The following is a 24,355-nucleotide window of genomic DNA, read 5'->3' as shown; positions in this document are numbered from 1 at the left end:
GCTACCTTTCAGTTGATGTAAAATGCAAATGAATTTGGAATATAAAGATCTAAAACCAATCTGTTTTGTCTAATGTGCTTAAAACAGACTGAGGCCCTCCTGATTTTAATTTTGGAAATTCCTTCCATACATTGTATCATCTTTGCAATTAGTATAAATCAGTGTCGCTCTGTTCAAATCCTTGAAGGTTTAAATGTTAATACTTGCTGATAATCTGATGGAAAGGAGAATGATTGTACCATCGAGTGGTTTAAAGGAAGACCATGACATGATTGTAGAATAATGCATGAAATAATAAGTAAACAAAAAATGTTTTTGCTTGAGAGAAAAGCCCGTTTGATGATCCCAGGAGTGTTCTATGTTACAGAGGCTCTGCATTCTTTCAAACAGTCTTTACTCCAAGAGACCAGTGTAAAAAGAACAGTTGATTCAATTTCATGCAAGGAAACAGTAACTTTTGGATTAAAAATATTGGGTCTAAAACATGGAACATACAACCAGCATACTCAGCTGGAAGAGAAGTTCCCAAGACATGTTAGTATTGGTGGTACTCTTTAGAGTAGTCCATGGGGGCAAGTCCTGCCCATCTCTGTGAAGGTGCCCTGTCTTAAGACAAGTGGGGAGATAGTGGGGGCTTGGGACTTCTTGAGCCTGCAGAAGAGAAGGTTTCAAATAGCTATACACAAGGAGGCTGTTAAAAGGACAGAGCCAAGGTCTGCACATTGGTGCATAGCATAACGCAATGGAAGGAGGATAGACAAAAGGCAGAAATTGAAATAAAGGATTCAAGCTGGATAAAAGGAAAATGTTTTTCACATTGACAGCAGCAGACGGTGGAGCAAGTTGCCCAGAGAGGTTGTGCATTAATTTATCATCAGTCTGGACAAAGCCCTGAGCAACTTTGTGTGATCCCACAGCTGAGCCTGGTGTGAGCAGGGATTGAACTTGAGACCTTTGAGCTCTCTTCCAGCCTGAATTGCCCCACAGTCCTATGCTCCTGTGTTCCCAGTTCAGACCTTCATCATGCATTCATACCCAACCATGCAGAAGTGGTGACACTGCTCATCAGGATGAGCAGTGAAAGTAAAGATGGGATTCTTTTCACCAGCTTTAGACATCTGGGATGTGGACAACTGATTTAGTTGAACAGATTCCTTTTATCATGAGCAGAAAGAAATAGGCATGACACAAATCATGCTGTGCTGAAGCTGGTGTCTAAAAGAGGTTGGACAACCTGCACCCTAGAACTTCCAAATCTCCTCTCTGAGCACCAAACCCCAGTATGTGTCCAGAGTTAAGTGTAACAAATCCCACCCACAACTGCCTTTGTACACATTAAGCCTTCGGATCAGAAGGTGCAAAAGCACCTTTTAACTTTCCAGTTTGCTTCTTTCCCATGCCTGCTCTGGGTAATCAGTCCTGGTGACTCTGTGCCTGGTTAGGCACGTGCTCCGGCATCTGGGTCTTAAGCACTAGTGGTGATTCCCAAGTTTGCCGTTAGCACTGCAGTGGCACTCGAGAAAGTGGAGACTGCAAGCCTTTGACTTAAAACATATTTCTGTTATGAAAACTGAGCTTCTAGAAACACTATCTGAAAATCATACATTTTTTCCATCTTGCTTATTGTCACCAGTAGATGCTATCTATCTGGTGGATATTGCATGCTTTTTTACAAGGTAAGTGAAATGCCACTTTGCATTCACCTCCGATAGGACAAATACAGTTTAAGAAGTTTTCCACTGGTACTGAAATGCCCTTCGGAAAAGCAACCTGTGGAATGCATGTAGCTGCCTGCCAAGGAATATGAACACCAAGACAACACCATAAAACTATACTATTAATTGAGAGCGCAACCCTTCAAAACACTTGAATATGTCTGTTAAATCCAGAAGGACTAATGGGCTTGGTGGGCCAGCTGGTGATTTGCAGACTGTACTTTGAGAATGCAGACATGGAATCTGTCTTGGTTTCAGCTGAAACAGAGTTATTTTCTTCATAGTGTCTGATATTGTGCAATATTTTGGTTTTAGGAGAAAAAAACAATGTTGATAACACATAGATGTTTTAGCTGTTGCCGAGCAGTGCTGTACAGAGCCAATGACCTTTCAGTTTCTCAGCTTCTCATACTGGGAGGGGACAGAACCAGGACTGCTGACCCGGACTGGCCAAAGAGATAATCCATACTATGTGGCATCATGTGAAAAAAAGCATAGAACAGAGCGGAGTTGGCTGGGGGTGCAGCCAGTGCTTGGGAACCGACTGTGCATGTGTCAGCAGGTGGTGAGCAATTATGCTGTGCATCACTTGTTTTGTATATATTATTATCATTACTAGTATTTCTCTCTTCTTTTTCTGTCTTAGCAAATAGTTTTTATCTCAACCCATAAGTTCTACTTCTTTTTTTTTTTTTTTCTTTCTAGTTCTCTCCTGTATTCCACTGGGAGGAGGGGGTGTGAGTGAATGGCTGTGGTGTTTAGCTGCTTACTGGGTTAAACCGTGAAAGAGACTAGAATGGTTTTTGTGCCTGGCCTGTTCTTGACTTAAGCCTGAAAGAAAAGCCAACTTAATGGTCATTTGCAAACAATTTCTCATTGATCAAAACTGTGCTCCATTTGATGCAATCTGCTACTGCAGAAGAGTTCCAGAGTTTGCATAGAGCAACTCTGCCATATACAATGCACACCTTAGAAAATTGCTACGTTTTAATAAAAGCGGTTCTTACCACGGTTATCCACATTCTGAATATAAATGCAAATTTGTTATCATGCCATAGCAACTGATATATGGACAATGACACGTTATGACTGCTGTATGTGTTTCAGGTTAACATATACTTCAGTTCAAATGCTTCAGAGGATTAAAGCTATCACAGTTGGTTTTGTCCTTTGGATGGCTTTTCTAAAGAGTTTTTAACTATGTGGATCCACAAGGAGACACATTATAAGGACTTCGGTTTTTGTTTTTTTCTTGTATTTTTATTTTCTACTAATTCTTTTCAGGACTTTGACAATCAGATTTTCTGCAACATCTAGTCAATAACATGCTCTGAAAAGCTGGCATGTGTCCAAATTTAGGTTTGTGCATACACCAGCTGGGAATAGTGCAGCGTACATCAGCCTAAGAATTATCATTTGCGTTATAGCAGATGAGTGAAGTGTTTGCTGTTTTCTTAACTTCTTATTGATTTATTTGCCTTGGGATTTATCAAGTAATAACTGAAGGAACGAATTCTTTCCCAGTAAGTTATTTAGTTTTTTAAATGAAATTAGATTTTTACTGTAATATATTTTTATTATATTAGCGTCTAACAATCTAATTGTGTGAGTCACTCTGTAAGCACATAGCAATAAATAGTCTCAGCACCAGAAAGCTTTATTAAGGAAGACGAACAAAAAGTGGTAGGGAATGGAGGCACAAAACTGTGAAGTGATTTGTCAAGTTTGGTGGCAAAATTGACTTGAGTGCTCTCCTCACGTGTTTATCTGTTGGTTCATTAACTCCTGTGAAAATATTTTTGCATACATCTTGTGGGCCCACTCCTAGAAAATGTTGTGTGCTCCCTCCAACTCAGTGGAACTCAGTGGGTGTTGGGGACATTTGTTTCTTAAAAGACTAGATTCGATATGTCTGAATACATAATTTTATCTGAATTTATGTTGAATGTGAGATATTTGCTAGCAATACAAGACACCAATTTGAAACAGCACTGCTGTTAATGGAACCACAGGGAGCATACCAAATGTTCAGTACTGTATAGATGTGGTTTTCACTGGTTTTCGTATATATTTAGAGCAATGCTCCTAGTTTACAAATGCATACATATATAAATGCATTTTAATAATCTGAATCCATATTTTTTGAACAAGTATTCTTTTGTAAAAATGGATCCTTCTTCCTTTCAGCATAAGTCATTTCTACAGGCTCTGAAAGGTCACACTTTTTTTTCTTGTCTCTCTTCTGCAGGCTTGTTGTATGTTGGCTTTAGTGCCTGTATGTTTGGCCTCTACAGCTTTATGCCAGTGGTCATAAAGAAAACTAGTGCTACTGCCGTCAACCTCTCCCTTCTCACAGCTGACCTGTACAGCCTTTTCTGTGGATTATTCCTCTTCCACTACAAGGTATGTGAAAATGAGAGATGCATTTGGGTAATGGCTGTATGCCTGTACAGATATCAATGCAGAACTATGAAGGTGAGCTGAAGAGCTTGGACTGTTCAACCTGGAGAAGAGGAGACTTCATAGCGGCCTTTCAGTACCTAAGTGGAGCCTACGAGAAAGTTGGAGAAGGACTATATACAAGAGCATGTATTGATAGGACAGGGGGATAGTGGCTTTAAACCAAGGGTAGATCTGGAAGGAAGAAATTCTTTACCATCAGAGTGGTGAGGCTTTGGAACAGATTGCACAGGGAAGTTGTGGATACCCCATTACTGGAAATTTTCAAGGCCAGGTTGGATGGGGCTTCGAGCTACCTGATCTAATGGAAAACGTCCCAGCCCATGCCAGTGGGGTTGGAACTAAATCATTCTATGATTCTGTGATTCTGCTGTCTCTCACAGTATCCTTCTGGACAAAATCTTCAGCATACAGCTAGGCAAATACATCATACAGTTGGCTGATGTGTCAGTCTCAAAACGTTGAAGTAAATGGGGTTACATCAGGCTGGTGGCCAGCCAGTAGTGAACTAGTAGTGGAGTTCCACAGATCTTCGTTTTAGAACCATTCTTTTTAATGTTTTCATAAGTGACTTGGATGCAGGATTCAAATGTATGCTAAGTAAGTTTGCTGACAACACTAAATTAGGATGAGCTCTTAAATCACTGGAGGTACAGAGGCTTTGTTTCATTTCATGATGATTCTGAAATGATGACTCATAACTGTCCATGAATTACACTTTTCTTGCCAGCCAAATCAGTGTCTTGCCTGTTAGTGTTAAAATGTCAAAATGCAGCAGATTTGTGTTGAAGTTAAACTGTTATCTCTCAGTTCCTCTGATATTTAAAAGGTTGTTTTGTACAACCACACGTTTGGTCTCCAGCTGCAACTAACTGCTCTGCGTTATTAACAAGCACCCCTACAGTGGCCATCATATGAAAGTGACGTCAGGATGCTGGAGGCAACTGCTTCGTACCTTCACATTTGTGTGTAAGAGGGAGGTTACTTGATAGCTAAAATGGTGGCCAATGTAAGTGTTAGGTAAATGAAAGCCTAAAAATACTGATTACTTAACCAAGCCAAATCAAATTTTGTAATACTAATGGTACCTGTGTGATTTTGAAAGAGACAGAGAAAACTGAAATCTTTGGGGTCCCAAACAAAATCATTTTTCTTCATTGCTTCTTATTTTCTTAAGGCAGAAGAAAGGCAGATATAGAAACCGAAATGCAAATGTTCTCTGCTGCTTTACAGGTCTGCCTCATGGTGATTTGTTTCTGCTCCATGCTTTAAATCCAGAATATTCAAAATTAGGTATTAGCTGAGAATTATAAGGCCCTACTAATAATATTTGATTACAGTGATAAAATAGGTGATTTTAGTCAAGTATTTGTAAGGAAGATGTTTATAGTACACAATAAAAGACAGACAAATTTAATTCTGAAAGTAATAGTGGTGGTGTTTTAACAAAATCAGTCTTTTAGAGGGAAAGATGTGAAAGGCAGTATGCTTAGGATGATTTTCTGCTCAGCTTTTTTCAAATGTGACAAAAAAAGTGCCAATTTTGCAAAAGTAAAACTCCGCTCATTGTTTGGGCCAGGAATATTCTTTGCATGAAGAACACCTCAATCTCCTTCGCATTTTTACTTCGGTACATCAACAGAGAGCAATAATCTCTCTCAGCCCCTAGTTCTTTAGTCAAAGCAAGCAATAGTTTTTCATTCTTTCCTCATAGTTTGGGCCATCTGTTCCCCTGAGCACCCCTCTGTTTTCCTCATATCCAGAGAAAATTCATAGTTCCTGAGTTAATCCCTTCCACTCATGAAGCAGGAAAGGCTCTGCATCATCATCACCTTGTGAAATGCTCTTTTCTCTCAAATTCTTCAGGAAACATTACTCCATAAATATTAATATTTTATGTACTTTTTCATTCATGCTTTTTATTTGTTATTTGTATGTAATCTGTATAACTTGTGTGTCTACTTTGTTCTTCATTTGTGTTTAATCTGTACAACTCATGTGTGTCCCCTTTGTTCTTCCTAGCTGAAGTGCTGATAAAGAGAAGACCTTTGTTAGAACTTGACAGAAAGACCTTTACCTGAAACGTAGTATCAGCTTCCAGAGCTGTCAGTGTCTCCTTTCATGCCCTTCAAACTCACATTGGAGAGAAAATTTAAAAATAGAGTCTATATTGAAGAGAGCATCTAGAGTTAAAACTCCACTTAATTATCTGATAACTTCTTTAGTTACAATGTTTCAGTCCTTAGACAGATAATCTCTTCCTTTTCTTTCTGGTTTACTATCACTTATCATTTTATGTGATGATATGCAGTCAGTAACAAAGTTTTGTATGTTAAAAGTAAACTATATAAATTTGTTCACCTCCTAAGACTGTGTACTCCTGCTAATTTTCTGCCCTCAAAAAAACTCTTTTGTTCCCAGCCCAGCTGTATGTCTCCTTCAGATGCAGAGCTTCTTCTGCTTTTTGCTGCGCTGACCAATGGGCGAAGTTCCGCTTCACCCTAGCAAAGAGTTTATGCTGAATTAGGATCAACTGAGTGGTTTAGTGCCCCTTGCAGAATATAATTTTTGTGAGGCTTACCAGAAACAGTTACAGTTTTTCCCTGTGCTGCTGCTTTTATCACCAAGCAGGTTTATTGCACCTGTAGCAGTAAATCTATGAAAATCCATGGAAAACACAGGAAATCAGTTTAAGTGGGCTTTCAGAGCCTTTGAAACCAAACTGAGGAGATTGCATTTGAAGAATTTTGATTAGTTAACATTTTGTTTTATCTTTTATTATACAGACTTGCAGCATCATGGCATATAGGATGGCGAGTCCATAAACAGCTGTCATTTATATCCTTTATCCTGTATGCCAGCATCTTTGTATTGCACTGAGCAGTTCTCAGGCCTGTGGAAGCTAGGAATAAAGTATGTTAACCTGACACAGCTCTGATGATAAGCTCATCATTCAACATATTATTTGTTCAAGAAGCTATTGTATTTAAACATAAAGATTTATGACTTTCAACTTAAAATAGATACTGACTAGATTGTAGTGATTCATTCTTAATGTTATCTGCTGCCTCCAAATTAAAACTCACTTTTTAGATCTTTTTTTAATCATTAACTGAGTCCAAATATTCCATTGGATGGAGAATGATGTTTGGCCTCTTTGGTGGCTGAATATTGGCTAATGCAGTAGAGTTCAAACAAACATTTCCACATCTTCAGCCTTTTTCTTTATTCTCACCATAGTTATATATTTTATGCAATTTTAATGTTCAAAACTTCTCTAGCTGTCTCTTCTCATTTCACCTTCTTCTTGAGCACAATTAAATGATCTCCTGCTTTAGAAAACAAAGGCAATCAGAGCCCTAAAACAAAGGTTTTATTGTTATTAGTATTTTATCCTATACTACCACAGCATTCATCTTCATCTCATTTCTTTCAAGCTCATCTTTTGATTTCTTGGTCTCTATGAAAATCAGTGGTCCCAGCAATAGTAAAGTCAGCTTGCATAAGACTCATTCCTACCAAGCACAGGCGGGAGAAGTGTCCAGTGCCCTCCCAGTGTGGGGAATGAACCCATGCAGCAGAGCCTAGGGACTGTTTTGCTGGCTGGGTTTCACCTGTGCTTATGGTAAATATGTATAACTGATAGTAAACAGCTTTGAAACCAAACAGGAGGATGCAATATAAATTTGAGATATGCTCTATACAAGGGTGTCTACTCGTAGTGTGAAGGAAATTTAAAATTCTGAGTAACAGAACAGCCCTTGCTTTGTCAGAGGCTGAAATAGCCTTTATTTGCTGGCAATACACTGATACCAGCGCTGTTGGGAAATTCAGGGCCACCTCTCCAGCTATAAAGGATTGGAGCCTTAATATAATTGTTATTTTTCAGCTTAGGAAGTGTTTGTTTTTGCATTTTATCCTCAGCCTCAGCTTTATTTTAATGTGAATTTTTAAAGTTCATTGTTTTCATTTGCAAGCTTGTGTTGTGCTTTAGTCATTCTAAGCAATTTGCATTCTCACTAAATAATCTAAGCAGCTTATTTTATGTTTTCCACCAACTAGAGCATGCATACTGATTATGCTTTGCACCAGCAGGTCCAGTCACACTGTATTTTATCATTACCTAGCAATCCAGTTGGCGTCAGCTGTATTCTGCCTTGGCAAAATCATTCAATATTTTATCCAAGATGTAGTTATAAAAAATTCAGGATTTCTTCATATAGTAGTAATTTCCAAATGAAAAAAAATGCCTGTATTTCATAATAAGGAAGTCATATATCTCACGAACAGTATCAAAGAACTTGGCTGCACAATTAAACATAATATTCAAAACCTTTCAGCACTAGAAATCTGATGTCGTGCTGGTTGATAATTCACTTATTGATGCTTCTAGAAATGGCTTTTTAAGGCCAGTTCTAGCAGCAGAGCTTCTTCGATGGAAGGGAGCAGATGACAGCCTTCCCATTGCATCTAGAAACAAGCTGTAAGGGAGAGTAGTTTTTAACATAATAGAGAAGAGGGGGTACATGCTGGACACTAGATTCCAATTTGATTTTTGCCTGTATGGATCCTAAGCAATGACCATGAGTTGTGGAACTACATAGACTTCACTAATAATTCACCTCCTATTGGAAATACAGGAGAAGTAGGGGGAAGCCTTTAATTCCTAATTAGGAGCTTCTTTTAAAAGTATGTAATCTACTATTCTGATCCAAGATTGCTGAATCCACAATGAGGTCTTCTGCTCACTTCAGTGGCCTTTAATTCACTTTCCTAAATGAAGAAATTCTGTCACTCAAGGAATGTTCTTAAAAATGCTTCACAGCTTAATGACTGTGGAGATAAAGATCATGTTTTGTTGTAACTCCATATGCTCCATTTCAGCATATGAACCAATTTGAAAGAAGCAGATAGTCATCTGCATTTAAATAATTATTATAAATAAAATCTTCTTTTAAAGAAAAATTCTAAAGGACATTACAATGCTTTCCAACCATCCTATCTTTTTATTACGATGTGAATGGTTTGGGGGCGGGAGGTAGAGTTGGTATGGTTTGGGGGATGATTGTTTATTAGTTTTGTTTTCACTTGGTGGTTTTACTTTTACCATAAACACGTGAGAGATTTTTCCAAATCATCTGACGAAGCTGAGAAAATACTTCAAATGATGTTCTCAGTCTTTTTAAACTAATCTGCAAGTATAAAATGAAGTCAGTAAGAGCCTTTCCTTTGCTTGCACTTGTTAGGGGATTGACACCTGCATATTTTAAACTTTGACAGTGGTGTTGTTAGTGATGCATCATTATTTCAATCAGAGCAAGCATTGGAGGCCCAGCAACTAGCTTTTACAGCAATACTTCCTTAGTCACATACTTCAGGATATTGTCTGAAATTAAATCAGGCATGCCATCTGCGTGACCCATAAATTCTGTTCAAATGGAATTTAATTTCACAGAGCCTTAATCGTGGTGAAAGCTTCTGAGCCTTTGATAATAATGAGGATAAAACACATTACCAAATAATTGTTTGTGACATTGGTAATGTCCACAAACATAAGCACACATTTCCCTTTCTCTTACTGAGTATGAAATTTCTTATAGCGGGACTCCCTCTCAACAACTCAGTTCCCATAAGGTTATACTGTGTGTATGCCTTTCATTTAAGTGGCATTTTAGAACCTACTTCTTCACGTCTTTAAATTTATTTGTCCATTTTTCTAGATTCCCTCCTCCAAATTGCAGTAAATTACAAAGTAGTTCTGGTAGGAGAACTCAGCATCCATACTTGAAGAGCTACCTTGAGGTAGAAGGATGTAAGGAGTGTCTTTGGTCACACTTGTATGTATATATAGATATAAAGGGCAACATCCACTTACTCTTTGAGTGTACAGGATGGCATGCAATAAAAAACCTCTGAATTAAAATGAGACAAGGAAGTAAAAGCTAGAAAGCGAAATTAGTCCTATCACGATATTGCACAATCTGACAGTAGACGTTTAACAACACAGCACTCATATGGCAGTGTTCTGAAAGCACTGCATCATTAACAGGGATTTTCTTCTTTTCACAGTGTTATATTTTGATAGATTCAGTAGCTGCAAACCAGGAGTAGTGCAAAGTGAATATTCACTCTTTTGGATCTATCAATAAAGAGTGCAAAAGAAGTGGCATCTGCATTGCAGAAGGTGTGATGGAGGCTTCAGTTTCAATAATATTGTTTTGCATATTGTAAGTTCATCATAGATGTCATGGTATGTAGGATGTTTTCAGAACTTATATGTTGGGACATTTTTTTAACTTTTTCACAACAGAACCAGTTAAGAGTACTCCAGCAAAAAGCATTTTTGTTGGAAATACCTAATTATCAAAACAGAAATGATAAATGAAAATATATTATTTTCAGTATGCTAACAATGAAAGACAGCCTGGCATTTCTGAGACCCTGAGTGCTGTTTTGCCTGCTCATCTAGTGGGATGAGCAGAACATAGTTTCCAAACTTTTCAGCCAGGTATTCTGGGACTGGAAGCTCTCAGTCACAAGAAAGCATGAGTTACGCAGCTCATCGATTCTGAAAGTCAGAGAATCAATCTCAGGTCTGTTGTTAGGCAGCCTAGAACCCAAAGGAGAAGCTTTTAAGGCTCCCAGGTTTCTGCCATGGAGACAATCCAGTAGCTGCAGTCAGCAGTTGCCAGTCACCAGCAAGCACACTTTCAGAAACAGCAGCTTTTGGTGTACTGAAAAAGCTATGGGTTTTACTTCATCACAGTTTAGGATTTTTTAAATTTTGTTTGCTTACAGAAGCAAGAACTAGTTCAGAATTACAGCTAAAGAAGAGTAAGAATCTGATCTTCCTACCCATGCATGGGTTTGTATTCTTTTGCCTTTATAATTTAGATGTCTTAACATTCTTAGTGAATGCCTGGTTAACAGTATTTACTGACAGCAGCACTGTTCTGTGCCTTTCTCTTGCACAGCTGGCTGTCAACTCATTGAGTAGTTTTCTATTTTTTTGTGTCAGTGGTTAAATGACTATAATGCTTCTTCCCTTCTTCCATTTTCTCCACCCCTGCTTCCATTGTGTGTAACATTTGAATAAAGTATTTTTATATCCTTTCTTAAATCTTTTGTATCACATGTCCCTGCATAGCTTGAAATGTTAAAAGATATGTTTGCAGTTTCAAAAGAACATCTCAATTCAATGCATTCATGCCTTTTTTTAGTACCTGCATGTGGAAGGTAAACCAATAAATTTTCTTTTGTATAAAAGGAGTTTTAAGGCTAGTTGAAACCCATGTAATCTTTAAATAGAATAAATTTTAGAATGAAGTAGGAAGTAGTTTATACTAGACAGCGTGTCAGGGAGAAAAAGCATTACTACATGACAGTTCTGCCTTTGGTAAGATTGGATAGAAAAATGCATAATGGATATTGACTACTCAAAATACGTGAAATGGAAACAGAGTTTAAGTGTTAACTGTCGTAAATAAATGTATAAAATCCACCTATCCACAGGCAGTTCCCAGAGAAAGAAAAGAGCCAGTATATCTCTGCAATCTACTGAAATTGATGGTCAGGCTTGCTTGCAATGAACTGTTGAGGTGCCCTGACTTATAGGGCACCGGGAAGGTGCCTTGTATGTATATATACAATGTGAAGTTGTTATTTTTCAAACAAAAATTAACTAGGTTTTTAAGTCCTAGCATGTAACCTATTCACTTCCTCCAGTTTTTTATACAAAATAAAGAGGAAGAATGGGATTGTCAGTTTCGAACACTGACATTTCTTTATAAAGTCTTACACTTATGGTTGATATTGCTTTCAATTATTATTATAAAATAGTCCATCTTAATTGTCTTGCACAAGAATTACAAGAATTGTCTTTGGAGAGTGAGTTGAGCATGAATAAACAGAAACATACTTCACCTGCTTGAAGAAGGTAGTTCCCATCCCTAATCAGGGGTCCTGGGTTTTCAACAACTTGCAGAATACTGAGGCTGTCACCCTCAAGTCTTCATTGCTTTGTTGGCAGCAGTAGGAAAGGAGGACCAGTGTTTAGGGAACTTGAGAAAAGTACTTAGAGAACTGGAGCCTGAGTGTGATTTAAACATTTTGTAATTTGAAGTTGCAACTGTCCACAGCCAGAAGAGGGACTTTTCTGTCCCTGTCTGCTCCCATGCTGAACAACACTCCAGATGTAAGAGCACTACAGCAGCTGGAGGGAAGCAACAGAGTTATACTGGCGGGATGTGCAAAAATATCTTTATGTTAGCAGTAAATTCTCCATCCATCAACCATTTTCATTTGGACTTAATAAATGGATGTTGCCATTATTAGCTTAAAGAAATGCAAGAAGCCAAATGCAGTAACAATGGGCTTTGAGCACTTGGAGCCAAATAACTGTTAACTCAGATTGCTTTGAATTAGTTTTGACTTTCAGTAGATGGAAAAAGTTGTTCAGAGATATGTTAGATACACCACAGATTACGTTATGAAGATTAATCCTAACATCCTAAATGAAATAAATAGTGTTTTGGAAAAAGTAGCGGTGAGTCGTGTGGAAAATAAAGGTGAAGTGGTCATAATTTCTACTGAATATGAAAGTGCAGACATATTAGCAGAAATCTTTAGTGGAAATAATTGCTATTGGAAATAATTAACTTTTGCATGGCAAATCTTCAGCAAAACTGTATGAGTTTTGAAGGTGTTGGTGAGCATGGACTGAGAAATGAAATATGGAAGGAATAATACAAATAAGTAACAGAAAGCAAGAGTAGGGTCTGAATGAATTGCAGAACTGAATGAATTGCAGAAGGCAAAAAATATTCCAGCGAAACACTTGTATCAACTACTGTCATGATTTTGGCTTGGAAAAAGTTAATTTTCTTTGTAGAGGCTTGCATGATGCTGTGTTTCGCATTGTTGAGAAAAACAAGGGTTTTTAAGCTTCTGCTGAGCAGTGCTGCACAAAGCCAGGGACTTTACTGTCCCCTGTGCTGCCCTGCCAGCAAGGTCCTGGGGGTGCACAAGGGGACAGAACCAGGACGTCTGACTCAGACTGACCAAAGGGATGTTCCATACCCCATGACATATGCTCAGTAATAATAGCTTTGGTAAAGGAGGAGGGTGGATGTTTGGAGTGATGGCATTTGTCTTCCCAATAAAACATTACACATGATGAGCTTTGTTTTGCTGCAAGTGGCTAAACATGTGTCTGCCGATGGGAAGCAGGGAATCAATTCCTTGTTTTGCTTTGCTTACATGTGGCTTTTGCTTTGTCTGGTAAACTGTCTTCATCTCAACCCACAAATTCTTGCACTTCTACCTTTCCAGTTCTCTCCTCCATCTCAGCTGGGGTGAGTGAGCAAGCTGCCAGACTTGCTTGTGTCCTAAGTAGTTTCTGACAGTGTGGTGCTGAGCTGCCAGCTGGGGTTAAATCACAACCACATATGCATTCTCTAACCTTTTCTTTTTAATATTACCATACGCTGTATTATGATAAAAAGTGAAGACAGAAAGAAATAACAAAGACATCCTATTAAATGAGCTGGATCTGACCAACAATATACCTTTTCTAAATGAAAGCTCAATAAGTATTGTTAAAAAAAAAAAGCTCAAGAGGCTTAGGCTTAGTTGTGGGAACAAAAATAAAAATGAAATGAAATGAGAATCTCAGCATTTCCCAAGTCAAGCCCGGTTTTGAAGATAAATGCAATGAAAGTGTCAGGTTACATACCTCAGCGATACTTTGTAACCCAGAGGAGACAACCAAAAAAAGTGATGAATTAGCAAAGCAGCAGTAGTATTCAAAAGCTTAGATATGGTTCAGTTACCAAAAATATGGAAAGATTTTCAAGTTATGATTCTACTAATCTGCAGCATCTGAGGCATGGACTCAGATGTGAACGATCCAAATCGTTTATTACAGGTTCTAACATCCCTTATATACATTCACAAGTTTTCTCTTTTAACTTTCCTACCTGCCTTTACATGTCAACAAAACATGCCACAAACACTCCATAAGTGTGCATGCAGGTGCTTGTCCATTCAGAGTCATGAGTCGTTCCTAGCCACATGCTCTTCCTCCAATCAGGGTCGTTATTACGCGGCCATCACGCAGCTTACTTGACTTTGTGTTTCTCTTTTGGAGGTGTCCTTGGTTCTCAGCTTTGCTTTCTCATGCCGTTTATCTTGCTCCACAGCTTCTGTTCTGAATAGTCTTCCTTGTATTCCCACACTAATTGAATATTATTTCCACTTAAAATGTAGAAACAAAGGCTGGAATTTTCACAAAGACAGAGATAGAATTATCTTTGAAAGTGAAGAGTAAGAGTTAAATACAAATACCCATATTATACAATTTGAGATTTCTTGTGGAATTGAATATTTTCTTGTTTCCAGAAGTGACTAGGAAAGAAAGTAGGAAGTGAGTTAAGGGTGATGTCTGCGTATCTACATTGTCCATTTGCCAGTGGGATGAAAAACATGGAATAGGCAAATGAATGAACTTATCTAAGGATAGCTAGATAGAAGTGTTTGCAAGATTTAGTAATCTGACAGCTACCCAAGCCAGGGGGTATGGAAGAGACTTGCTTGTGTCCTAAGTAGTTTCTGACAATGTGGCAAGAAATTTTAATTAGTGGAGAAAAAAGCCTGGTGTTTTGATCAAGTGGATGGAGTGCTTAGTCCAGTTGCACCTCCTGCCAGCCAAATCAGTGAATGCTGCAGACAGATAGGTTTGAAGTCTCAAAATGACCTTGTATTTCCTACCAAAATAAAGGAATGGGCCAATAGGCAGACATAACATCAGTCAGGAGACCTCACTGATATGTACTTTCAATCCAAGCAGTAGGGTATTTTAGTCACTGTTAGAAAGTCTTCAAAAATCTTATTTTTGACATCTTTTTGATGTAACTGGACAAAAAAATCCCTTTTAAAATGTTAGAATTTGAGAAAAAAAACTAATGTAGTACAGGTAAAAGGGAAAAGGAGTAAATTATAGTTGCTATAAAAGATAAACTAAACTTTGCAATAAAGAAGGAAGCTAAACTAACAGCAAAAAGCTATTGTCTGTGAAGAGAAAAAATCATTTCACTGTGCAGACAGCAGACACCAAAACTAAATGGGAACCTCCTGTCACATTCAGTAAGGATGAGAGTTAAATGCAATGACAATGCACAATGATGAATAGAAATAGGAATTACTACACTGGAAGTAGAAAGAGAACACAATGATCTGAATACTTTCAAGCTCGGGAATATAGATGGAAGAATTATCTATATCCACTATATAGGCACCTGGGAAAAATTATTAGGGTCATGGAGAGAAATGGAAAACTGGTTAAAATGCAACCATGTTCACAAAAGGTAAACCATGCCACTCTAAATCTCATCTGTCTCATAACTTAACGTATTTCCCTAGACAAAAGACAAATGGTAGATCCAATCTGTAAGACTTTTCTGTGGTGCAGTGTATAAAAGTGTCAGCTAAGCAGAGGATTAGCACTATAAAGATTGTATACCAGCTAGTATAGAGGATGAAGGACAGGGTAACATGCCAAGAGAAACAGTTTGCTGGAGGGAATTTACTGATGAAATTTCCAAAAAGTTGGTTTGAGGACTGGAGTTGTGTAGTGAATGTAGCAATAGCTTTGGCACCTTCAGTAGGAGGAAGTATTGAAATATCATGCAAAAAGAACTGAATGACATTGAGGAATGCTATGAAGCACAAAGTGTTAGGTAACATCTGTGATAGCAGATGGGAGGAGTTCAAACACAAATGTGGTATAGTTGCTTCCAAATGGATCGGTCTAGGTATTTCTAGTAATAATGGAGAAATGCTAATGCTGTAGTACATCCTATTATCTTAGGACAGCACTTTGCTCACTGTAGATATGGAAATTTTTGGTCAGCCCAAGAGGGCCAACAGACCTTTTCTCTTGTGTTCTTCAAAACCTTGGCAGAGTAAGCATACATTCTCTAAAAAAATCACTGTATATGCAAATCCTAAAAAAAATACTGGTTATATGTAGCGTATTTGTGACCTCTGTCAAACTGAGAGGGAATATACCTCAACGTATATAAATTAATTTATAAATACACCGGGAGGAAATGAGGATTGTTTGAGCTAAAGGCCAATGCTGACATAAGAACACATGAGTAGAAACTGAGAAGGTATAAATTTGGAATAGAAATCAGAGGGATTTGGGGCTATATTAGCAGGGAGATTCAACAACAGACTTCCAACAGATTAAAGGGCAGGACAAAACCCCTAACAATGCTTAAAAGAGGACAGGGCATATTTGCTAGATGGAATATATGATCTGGCTGCAATGGAGGATTGGATTCAGTGGCTTAGGACATGCTTTACATTCTGATTCCCTGGTATGGTCTGGTAAGTTGACTCAGTTGAAAGCTTTTGTTGTTCCTAAGGTTTTGCCTCACACTGCCTGCAGCAAACACAGCAGACCATGCAACACCTTGATGAGAAATAGCAGCATTGTACTCTCTCCAGACAGCTTACATAGTCACTCGTGTTAAAGGCAATTGCATCCACCTATTCCTTGTTTCTCAGGGCAGGAGTGCACCCTGTTTGTATGGCTGAGATAAAAGAATGCCATTCTGGAAGAGCATGACTGCATAAATATATTAATAGACTCAGCAGAATAATATAAACAAAGAATCCAAGTTGAATAAATTATTGTAACCTTGATTTTAAACACAATTAACCTCATATACAGTAATACAGAATCAAGTTCAGCAGACAGCTTCTACTGCATTAAATGCTTATACACAAAAACAGAAAGACACATGGCAATAAAACAAGCCAGCAAAGAATATTGAAAAGTAAAAACAGACAGTGGTAACTGCTTTTATTTTTGTAAGTATTTCTGTTGTGGTCTTCTTTTTAACATTAAGGATAACAGTTAAAAATTTAAGTGTTTTACCACTGTTTTTCTGCATAGACTGATTAAATTTGTCATGGTCTGATGGTCTACTATTCACATGGAGTGAACACAGTAAACTCATCTTTTTGTGGACCTGTTTATTCTTATAAGTGTGGGTTTCCCCCTACCCACAGCTTATCTTGAAATATTCTTGCCAAGCGTTGGATAGAAAATAACCAGAAATTAGGCACCACAGTGAAAATGCTGACAGGAAATTAGAGCAGTGTAATATAAGTGTTTTAACTTCACATAAAAACCACTTTCCTATCTAGATAGGACAGGATTAAAACAGATTGCAGGACTCATTGTACCTTGCACTTTTTAATTAGACAGACTGCTGGTACAGCAGGGATACTGAACACAGGCTTATTTTTTCTCAAGTCTAATGGTGGAGGCAACAAAGGGAAGCAGAAAAGAAAGCAGCATTTCCGCTTCCCCCAGTATCCATTAAAGTAAGATAAGACATTTCAGGCAAGCGTTTTGCCCTGTTGGGCACGTATTTGGAAAAGACAGTCTACTGTAAAGTGTTTCTAATTATACCATTTGAGAAGTGTGAAATCATGCACATATGTGCAAAACAAACATGTGGCTGGTGAGGGGTGCAGCTGTGATGACTGCGAGGACGAGCTCCTCAGCAGCTCCCAGGATGGTGCCAGGCCTCTGCTGAGGCCTGTCATGACTGGATGCTGGCCTTGAGCACAGGCAGCCAAATACCCCTGAAGGTGAGATGCACACAATCCTGGCAATCCCTATACAGGAGGAGGAACAAAAATCACACAAAGCTAAGGAAATATTTCCATTCCAATACATACTTTTATTGCTCACTAGAATCTTTAGGTATTTTCCAGCCAGCAAATTCTTAATAGTGTCCACCAATAAATAGCATATGAGAGAAAGCAGGGTGCTGCTGTACAACAGGAGGCACAAACCACTATATTTTATCTCCATTAAAACAGGCAAGTACAACTGCCAGATCTTTGGGAATCCAGTGTAGAATACAGAGAATGCACTGTATGATTGCTTCACATTACAATTTGTATGCAACTTATGTGATTCAGTATAAACAGGGGCTGATTAGCCAACAGTACCAAACAATAGTTTATCTCTATTGTAGCAAATTGAGAATGCAAGTAGGCAGCAGGAAGAGAGGAGTATGGCCTTTTTCTCATGTTTGAAATGACAGGGGCTAAACTTTCTTTGGCTTCTTTTCTTTCCTCGACCAATTGGCAGTGATGCTGATGTCAAGTTTTCAGTGTTGTTGAATTGAATCTGATGCCTTTTGCTTTGTATTTTGGCTGCCATAATTCATTTCACTTCGCATCACAATTGAGTTGAAATTTCACTTTGCATCACAATTGAGTTCAAAGGGCAAGACTGGACTTTTGACTATATACTCACAGTTTGTGCTGAAGGTCATTAAAGTGTGAAGATAGCCAGCACCTCCTGTTATCTTTCTCATCAGGATAACAAACACTTCTGTTCAGATATTTGGTCTTCTGCTGCTGGAGAACAGAGAAGACATGCTAGAACTTTTTCTGCCCCTCCAGGAACCCGTAGGTTAAAGACATGAGGGATCGGGCCATACATATAAAGGCTTAAAGGGGTGAGCAACACCTTTGTGTTTGGTGCTATGTGGTTTTTACAAAACTGGGGTAGTAGACCCAATTTCTGATATGACAAAGATCCTAAAAAATCCTTATCCAAAGATAAAATCCAATAATGGCTTGGGTTGGAAGGGACCTTAAAGCCCAGTCAGTTCCAAATCCCCTCCCATGGGCAGGGTTGCCCCCCACTAGATCAGACTGCCCAATGTCCCATCCAGCTTGGCCTTGAACACCTCCAGGAATGGGACATCCACAGCTTCTCTGGGCAGCCTGTTCCAGTGCCTCACCACCTTCATAGTAAATAATTTCCTCCTAGGAAAATCTAGGTAGTGCTAGGAAATATTCTGCCTATAGCTCTCACCTGGGATCAGTAATCAGTCAAAGATTGAGTCTTCATCTCTCACTCCTAAAGACAGAGAACAGTAATTGAGGCTGAACCAATAGATCATTGTCCTGATATAGAGCTGGACAAACATGGAATCCCAAACAGAGCAACACTTCCTTCCCATTAGGAGCAAACAGAAACATCATCCTCCCAGGCTAGAACAAAAATAGCCAGGAACAGTTTGAGTTCCAGTCCGAGCCTACAACCAACCTGTTCTAGCTCTCATTCCTATTAATAAAATAGCGTATCTGTAACATCAGCTATGCAAGCAAAAACATTATGCAATTTCGTAACTCTGAGCATTCACCCTATCTTGTACTCCTGCTGACCTGGAGAGTATGTGAATCTCACAGGTCAACTTCTGCACTTGGTCATAGAGAACTTCATTGAACTTCACAGTGAACTTCATAATGAATAATATTTGAGGTGAAAATAGAAAACAGTGTGAAAACAAACTCAGTCTCTAGATCAATTCATCAAACTGAGTGGAAATGTCTGTTTTCTATGTAAAAGATAATGGGAGAAATTTGGCTTTAGCTTCATTAGCTCAGCCCACTCAGGTAGTCATGTGTGAAATTACCCAGGGGGAAAAGACAGAAGCCAGTGAGGGAACACGTACTGGCTTTGTTTGGCTATGCAACATACGTTACAAACTGAATTAGTTTGGAAAATGGAGAAATTCATCAGACTGCACAGACCCGCTGACTAGAATAAAACATTGGTGGGAACTGCCTGATTGGAGAGCGTGGAGAGTGTCAACAAGAATATGGGACTAAATGAATTCCACCTAATATGGAAATGTTTGTCTCTCTTCATCAGTGCATTTTTTAGGAAATTGCTTCTCTAGAGTGCTTAAAAGTTGAATTAATAGGCCTTGATTTCTTTATTCATTTTTGTCAAAATGTGGAGAATTTCTAGACAAGGTAAGGGAAATGGTAGTTATTCCATTTTTGTAGTTTATCAGTGAATATAGTCATATAAGAAAAAAAAAATCCTTTTTCAGATTTGGAAAGCACAGCTAGGTTGCCATGAGCTAGGAGCTGGGAGTTGCATTACCTACCAAGATACTCAGTCTATGCTGCTGCTGTGAAATACAAATTGAATTGGAGAGCCACAGCTGAAAAATCTGCTCTCACTGACTATTTCCAGTTCAATGGATCAAGTGAAAGGGAATTTGCATTTTCATAACCAGTTGCAATAATGGTCATGATCATTATGATAGCTTAGTGAAAAACCAAAATTAGCAAATAATTGCATTTCTTTGTCAGCATGGGCTTTTCTGCAGACTCACATCTGTCAGGTTTTGTTGGTGTAGATGTTGTTTTGCACTTGTACAGTGTTAACATAGATGTGGACATCCGTGACAGTCAGAAATACTTGTCTGCAAATTCCCTGTGCAGAAGGCAGTCAGTCAGTGCAGCATTCCCTAGCTGTGATACAGGGATTCTTTTATGCCCTTTCTTCCTGTTTTCCCTTGTAAAGTCATGATTTATGTGGTGAAGAACGACTTGCTCTCTCCCAATCCAGTTTTGAATTTACTGCCTTCTGAACAGTTTTTCTTTCTCTGTATTTTCTTCTGCTATCATTGTGTTACCACAATTGAAGATGATGAAATCAGGTGCACTGTTTGCTCCGCATGAAGAAATTTCTTTTGCACCTATTTTTTCAACAGGATTACTTTATAGCACAAGAAACTCAAGCAGAAATACTAGTAGTCTTTTAGCCATAATGGTTTACAAATATATGGAAGACAAGTTTTGCATAGAGAGATAATAAGAGGTAGGGAATAAGAAAGAGTGGGTTGGTTGGAGGTGAATTCTGAAAGATTTAATAGTTAATTCTGAATTTTAAAAAAATAGTATTCAGTTGCATGCGATGCTTAACTTATTCCCAAAATGCACAATTTTGAATCACACGAAATGAAAATACTGTGTATGAACTAAACTTCAAATAAGCTTTATAAACTTCATCCACAATTGCATGAGCACTGTTGTGATATATATGTATATACACACACACAAAATTACTGCAGTAATATCTAAGTTCATTCTTTCTTAATGTAAATGAATTTGTCCATGGATAACAGAAAGTAGGACTGGTTTTACCATGTGTTTTCTGTGATCAGCTTGCACTGGTTTTCTGGCAGAGTTCTACGTTAGCATGTCTCAGAGCGAGAAGCTAGGTCCCTGCTCCTGCAACTAAGCCATCAGATGCCATTGGCTTTTCTACTAAGCCTGGCTGGGTGAATGCATTCAACTACTGGTTCCCTAAGGAGCATCTCTTAGATAAATACCAGAAACATCCACTCACCCAGAATCAATGTAGTTTTTGATAGACTGAGCAAATCTTCTTGTACATGTTATCATGTTGAATTTGTCTAGTTTTTTCTTTATATGCTTTTCTTCAAATTGACAGACACTAAAATAAGCTTCTCATATGCTGAAGACTAATAGTAGTTTAGCACAAGCTATTTTCACTGCAGGTAGTAAATAATGTCTAGAGACAACATATTATTTGTCTTTCTAGTATTTAATTGTTGTAAATATCATTGTGTGTTCCATATTCAATACTGGTGACTGAGAAAACATTTAGAGACACCTGCTTATATGAGAGCAGAGCAGCCATGTTGAGATGTGAAGGGCTGATCTATTTGTTCTGACTAATATGTTTTCACAGTTGTCACTGATGAGATCTGAAATGTTACTGTAACCAAGCACTTATGTTTTCCTCTGAAAAAATGAGGTCTCTGTCTTCCCCGAAGAGGATGATATTGCTGTTTTCCTTCTTTATTCGGTATCCATTTAATCTGCCTTCTTCTGACTCAGGTGATCAGAAGCCCTGTTCTTTATGTACATATTGCTTCTCAAAATTAGGCAGTAAGCAGCAACACAATGAGTCCCTAGATCTTATATCGTAATGACCTCCATGTGAGTCCAGACTGAATGCAAAATACAGTGTTTCAGTGTGTTTAAGGAATGTTATGCAAGCAAGTTGACCAATAAAATGTAAGTTACTAAATATAATTTACTTTTAAACTAAATTCTTGCTTGCAGAGAACTTTCACGTTGTTGCAGCCCACATGTGCCTTACATGACAGTCAGAGGATTGCATCTAGCAGAATAATATGTAATGTGTAAGTGGTCTAATGTAAAAGTCTTCAGATTAAGGAACCAGATTGTGAAATGCTGAATGCCCAAGTCTGCCTTATGCCCCTGTGTGATCCGGGGTGAATAATTGTCTCTTTGTGTCTCAGTTACTCAGCTGGAAAATAAGGATGTCTTCTTTTGTCTACTACGTTTATTAAGATCCTAACTGACTGAGAACAGGAATTGTTCTGATTGGGTTTTTTTTATTGCTGTGTACCTGTATACAGCAAACAGCACAATAGGTGGGAATCTGATCTTTAATGTTGCCTCTACAATTTTACTGCCGTGATATCATCAATAACTTACTCCATCTATTTTATCACTAAGAAAGAGGATCCTCTACTCTATTTCCCAGTTACATCTGTATATTGTCTCTAGCAAACATCAACAGCTTGACTCTTCCAGCTTGTTTTAGTTTTGGTACATTGTTGCTTCAGTTTGGTTTGACTGTTGTTGTTTGCTTTCTTTTATTGCAATGACGTTTTCATTTATCTCACTGAGGTCCATCCAACCACAAATTTAGATACAGCATCAACACAGGATACCACAAAACTGCATGGACTTCTCAGGCTGCAGAGGGAAGGCAAAGCACTCATCATTATTTCTTCCTGGTTAGGCAGTAGATGAGATCAGAATCCTACTCTTCTAGGAACTATTGGATGGACACATTATGTGAATCAGTTTGGTTCTCTATTTTGTAAACAGGTAAAGAAGGAAATCAAGTGCTACTTTCTCTTTTAAATGTTAGGAAACTGAGGGCCATCTAAAACCATTTTCATTCACGAAATAAATTCGTATTAGGCTGAAAAATCAATTCCAGGACTCAAGAGGTTGAACAGCTTGCTATTATCCTGTGTAGCAAGGAAGAATGTGGAATTTGGAGAGGCATGCAAATGTGGATATTTTTAAAATATCTTTTCTTGGAGTAAATATCTGTCTATACAAAGTGAGAAGTAAGTTAGAAAATTGAAGCACAGTATCATTGACAATTAGTATTTTAGCCAAAGAGAAGAACTGCACACTACCTGAGAGTTTGTGCCTTGGTAGTGCAGTTGTGAATAGGGCTGAAGTGCAAAATGATTTTCTGTTACTACATTTCTTTGGAATAGCTTTCTCTGCTGTTTTTGAAGCCATCTCTTTTGCTGTCTAATAGTAGAAAGTCTCAACAGATGAGGTTTGCAGGTTGAGATTAAGAAAAAGAAAAAATCTACATGTAGACAGAGAGTAGAGTATGCCTGGAAATACCAGCTTCAATAAAATACAGGGATTTCAGCTGGAGAGTCTTAGCAACGCGGTACAGCAAATAACAGATTATACATTTGGTGAACTGTGCATCCTCCCATCACTGGTGGATTCACAGTCACTTTAAGACGGACAATATCTGTGGAGGACTTTGGGTCAGTCTAACGGAATGTTGAATTAATACAGATTTTTCAGGTGCTTACAGTATATATTCCCATATTAACCTTTTTAACAACCCTTCTGGAATGGCAAGGAGCTACTGCAGAAAACAGTTCAGGCTCAGCTTAACTTGTTTCTAATCAAGAGAGGAAGGTAAAGACTGGTACTGGAACAGGGCTGTCAGGATCCTGGTCTCTTTGGAAAAGCTGTGTGTTGATACAAAAGACAGATGATTTGCAGGCCTTTGTTTAGATTTCCTCTGCTGTGTTCAAAGCCTTTCTCTCAGGCTGGAGAACTGCCACGGTGAGAATATTATTGGGCATAAGAGCCCACTGGCAGAGAGAAGAATGGGAGGTATGGCCAAGAGGTGTGGAAAATGGTAGAACTGAAGCCACGGAATAAAGAGAAAGTGAAATGGTTTTGGCCGGACAGCTCCCAGAGCAAGAATAAGGGCATATTTAGCTGCTGGAAGCCTCGTGAAGTCCTCACAGCAGGACACAAGGCAATCACAGATCTGGCTGGCACTCTAGTTATACAGCAGAGCAAGCCAGCTGGCTGTCCTGGGTGAGAAATTCAGTCATAAGATAGAAAGGAGGGACAGTGGGAAACTAGGGAACTAGATCCCAGTTTGGGAAACTGGAACACGTTTTACTCTTCAGTTTTTCTTCTGCTTAATTTAAGCCACTGCTGCCAAATGATAC

General features: G+C 38.4%; 1 protein-coding gene across 3 annotated transcripts in view; it reads left to right on the top strand.

The window, feature by feature from the left end:
* SLC35F1 (solute carrier family 35 member F1) overlaps positions 1-24,355 on the top strand; it is a 259,103-nt gene that overhangs the window by 218,344 nt on the left and 16,404 nt on the right. For all 3 annotated transcript variants that reach the window (XM_021391050.1, XM_021391049.1, XM_021391052.1), the window contains exon 7: positions 3,964-4,118. In XM_021391050.1, coding sequence (XP_021246725.1) covers positions 3,964-4,118 — 155 coding nt within the window. The remainder of the gene's footprint in view (positions 1-3,963; positions 4,119-24,355) is intronic.

The sequence above is a fragment of the Numida meleagris genome, chromosome 3 (assembly GCF_002078875.1).
Source record: "Numida meleagris isolate 19003 breed g44 Domestic line chromosome 3, NumMel1.0, whole genome shotgun sequence".
Lineage (NCBI taxonomy): Eukaryota > Metazoa > Chordata > Aves > Galliformes > Numididae > Numida > Numida meleagris.
Note: the sequence above shows the minus strand (reverse complement) of the source record. Positions and strands in the feature narration are given on the sequence as shown.